This window comes from Physella acuta, unplaced genomic scaffold, assembly GCF_028476545.2.
Source record: "Physella acuta isolate Inbredline_101_S28 unplaced genomic scaffold, ASM2847654v3 ptg000294l, whole genome shotgun sequence".
NCBI lineage: Eukaryota > Metazoa > Mollusca > Gastropoda > Physidae > Physella > Physella acuta.
Window position 1 is genome coordinate 34,141 of NW_026731813.1, and position 3,445 is coordinate 37,585.

At 41.7% G+C, this 3,445-nt stretch overlaps 1 protein-coding gene across 2 annotated transcripts; it reads right to left on the reverse strand.

The window, feature by feature from the left end:
• Nucleotides 1-238: 238 nt before the first annotated feature.
• LOC131939799 (uncharacterized) lies at nucleotides 239-2,900 on the reverse strand. 2 transcript variants are annotated; one of them, XM_059298306.1, is made up of 2 exons: nucleotides 2,231-2,900; nucleotides 239-834 (listed from the first exon to the last, which is right to left on the reverse strand). In XM_059298306.1, exons 1-2 carry the CDS (start codon nucleotides 2,389-2,391, stop codon nucleotides 573-575), a joined length of 423 nt encoding a protein of 140 aa, XP_059154289.1. In that variant the 5' UTR covers nucleotides 2,392-2,900; the 3' UTR covers nucleotides 239-572. The 2 variants fall into 2 exon arrangements, with proteins under 2 accessions (XP_059154289.1, XP_059154288.1); XM_059298305.1 differs by having other exon boundaries at nucleotides 239-849.
• Between the last annotated feature and the right edge of the window lie 545 nt (nucleotides 2,901-3,445).

Consider the following 3,445-nt stretch of genomic DNA (forward strand, 5'->3'; position numbering starts at 1 on the left):
TAATTCCTTACAGTTACACATCAAACCAGTTTACCTGATTTCGTTAATTCTTTACAGTTACACATCAAACCAGTTTACCTGAATTCGTTAATTCCTTACAGTTACACATCAAACCAGTTTACCCGAATTCGTTTATTCCTTACAGTTACACATCAAACCAGTTTAACTGAATTCGTTTATTGCTTATATTTACACATCAAACCAGTTTAACTGAATTCGTTTATTGCTTATAATATATTTACACATCAAACTTTGGCCATCAGCGGCGTTTCTTCTTTGTTGGTGGTGTGGGCTATTTGGTTGCTCATCAACCAGCAGAGTTCCATTCTCTAAAACCAGATTTTGAGTCAAAGGGTTTATGCTTTTTACTGATGAGTTCAAACTCTCCCCTTAATTCAGGCTGGAGAGGATTAGGCCGTTCGTACGTGTTGTCATTAGGTTTTCCAGGGGAGATTCGATGGACAACCGCCTCGCCACGTCCGGGACGTAGGTAGGTGCAGTAGAGCTGAGCGTTGGGAAGGTATGAACTTGCAGTGGGCAAACTTTCTTCTTCTGCGCCAGCTGCCTATCTGCTAGTTAACACTGCTGATGTTGGTCACCGTGGACGACTTGGAGCTGTCCTCGGTGTGCCTGTCGTCGTCCGTGTCCACCGCCCTCCTGATGTCAGCGTCGCTGTGCAGATTGTCGTTCAGACTGTGGAGCACACTCTTCTCCTTGGCCTGCAGACCGTCCATGACGAAGAGCGAGGCGTCCTCGGCCACAGCAGCTGTTGCTGGAATCAAAGGCGAGCGAGATGGGGGCTGGGTCTGACACGGAGTCTGCAGCACCACATTCCTGATGTTTGAGGGACTATAATGAGATATAACATAAGGTACAACAAAGTGAGGTACAACATGTGTGGTACAACATGTGTGGTACAACATATGAGGTACAACATGTGAGGTACAACAAGTGAGGTACAACATGTGAGGTACAACATGTGAGGTACAACATGTGAGGTACAACATGTGAGGTACAACATGTGAGGTACAACATGTGAGATACAACATGTGAGGTACAACATGTGAGGTACAACATGTGAGGTACAACATGTGAGATACAACATGTGAGGTACAACATGTGAGGTACAACATGTGAGGTACAACATGTGAGGTACAACATGTGAGGTACAACATGTTAGGTACAACATGTAAGGTACAACAATGTGAGGTACAACTAGTGAGGTACAACATGTGAGGTACAACATGTGAGGTACAACATGTGAGGTACAACATGTGAGGTACAACTAGTGAGGTACAACATGTGAGGTACAACAATGTGAGGTACAACATGTGAGGTACAACATTGAGATACAATATGAGGTACAACAATGAGATACAATATGAGGTACAACAATGAGATACAATATGAGGTACATCAATGAAATACAATGTGAGGTACAACAATGTGAGGTACAACATGTGAGGTACAACAATGTAATGTACAACATGTGAAGTACAACAATGAGATACAATGTGAGGTACAACAATGAGATATAATATGAGGTACAACAATGAGATACAATGTGAGGTACAACATGTGAGGTACAACAACGTGAGGTACAACATGTGAGGTACAAGATGTAAAGTACAACATGTGAGGTACAACATGTGTGGTACAACATGTGAGGTACAACATGTGAGGTACAACAATGTGAGGTACAACAAGTGAGGTACATCATGTGAGGTACAACAATGTGAGGTACAACATGTGAGGTACAACATGTGAGGTACAACATGTGAGGTACAACATGTGAGTTACAACATGTGAGGTACAACAATGTAATGTACAACATGTGAAGTACAACAATGAGATACTATATGAGGTACAACAATGAGATACAATATGAGGTACAACAATGAGATACAATGTGAGGTAAAACATGTGAGGTACAACATGGGAGGTACAACATGAGAGGTACAACAACTTGAGGTACAACATGTGAGGTACAACATGTGAGGTACAACGTGTGAGGTACAACAATGTGAGATACAACATGTGAGGTACAACATGTGAGGTACAACAATGTGAGGTACAACAAGTGAGGAACAACATGTGAGGTACAACAAGTGAGGTACAAGAAGTGAGGTACAACATGTGAGGTAAAACAATGAGAGGTAAAACAATGTGAGGTACAACAATGTGAGGTAAAACAATGAGACACGTTGTCCGTTTTCCGGGCGTGACTTACGATTTTTCATCCAGAATTGGGTATACTTCACAAAAATTGATTTTGTGAGTAATATGTTGGTTGATAGAGCAGGGTAAATATAAATCGTCAGTTTGGGAGCTAGAGCAGGGTAAATATAAATCGTCAGTTTGGGAGCTTACACATTTTTTAGACGACTGCATTTTTCAAGTAGGGTGTTAGTTGTAAGTCGTGTATAGTCACACCTAAACTTAGCTAGACTTCCTGGAAAATTTTGGTTTAATTAAGTAATTACAAATGTTCATATGTTGGATTGCGGAGACTTGAATAAGGTAGGACAAAGTAATGAAGCAGACTTGTTCGTTTGACTTTGGTACTTGAAGGTAACGGTTTGATCCCGTGCTAATCTATGCTGATTAACTGGGAATAACTGCTTTGTGCATATACAATAACCGCTCAAACTTCAAGTTAAACTTGAGATAATCTTTTAAAAATCTGATATGATTTAGGGCGCTGTAAGTCTATTGTAATAGGTTGAAGTTGTGGCGACTTGGCAACGGTAAGGTGTTAAATTCTAAAGGTAAAAGAAACACTCATCTTTAGCAGGGTTTACTGTTCGGCTGGGTTTTGGTTCTAGTGTCTTTTACAGAGGATCGACAGGATATGTCGAGATGGATCCTCAGCAAAACACTCAAGCGACAACCAGCAACGATGGCACTTTGTCGGAATTGACGTATTGTGTGCACAAGACCAGTTCAAGCTGGTGCGCTACGCCTAGTTTACAAAACGGGATTACCCCAAAAAAAATGGTAACAAATCGCTAGTCACCATGTGATCAGACAAGAAGCCCCTCCTCTTTGCATCTTCCCCACTCGATGATTTACCATACACAATTCCCAACAGCAACGGTGCCCGATATAGATGCACATGTTTTCCCCTGGTTAAGGCGTGTAAGATGAAAGGTTTTGATCTTCCCGCGATAACCCTACACAGTACTACACACGTACTGCAATCAAGTGTCAACCTGGAAAGTTCTCTGAGTATGGACATTAAAGCTAAGCTGTTGCACGTAATATGTCAGGTCATTGTTGGACGATTAAGTTTTGCTACCTTCTAGGGAAAAATCGTCTGTAAACGACGTCCCGCTGTTTTTGCCAGCTTTTAGCCCCTTTAACCATCACCATGGTTAGCGGTGTTTCTTCCAGACCTTTTTCTCCAAGGGGGGGGGGGGGGAAGGAAGACAATGATAAAAAAATA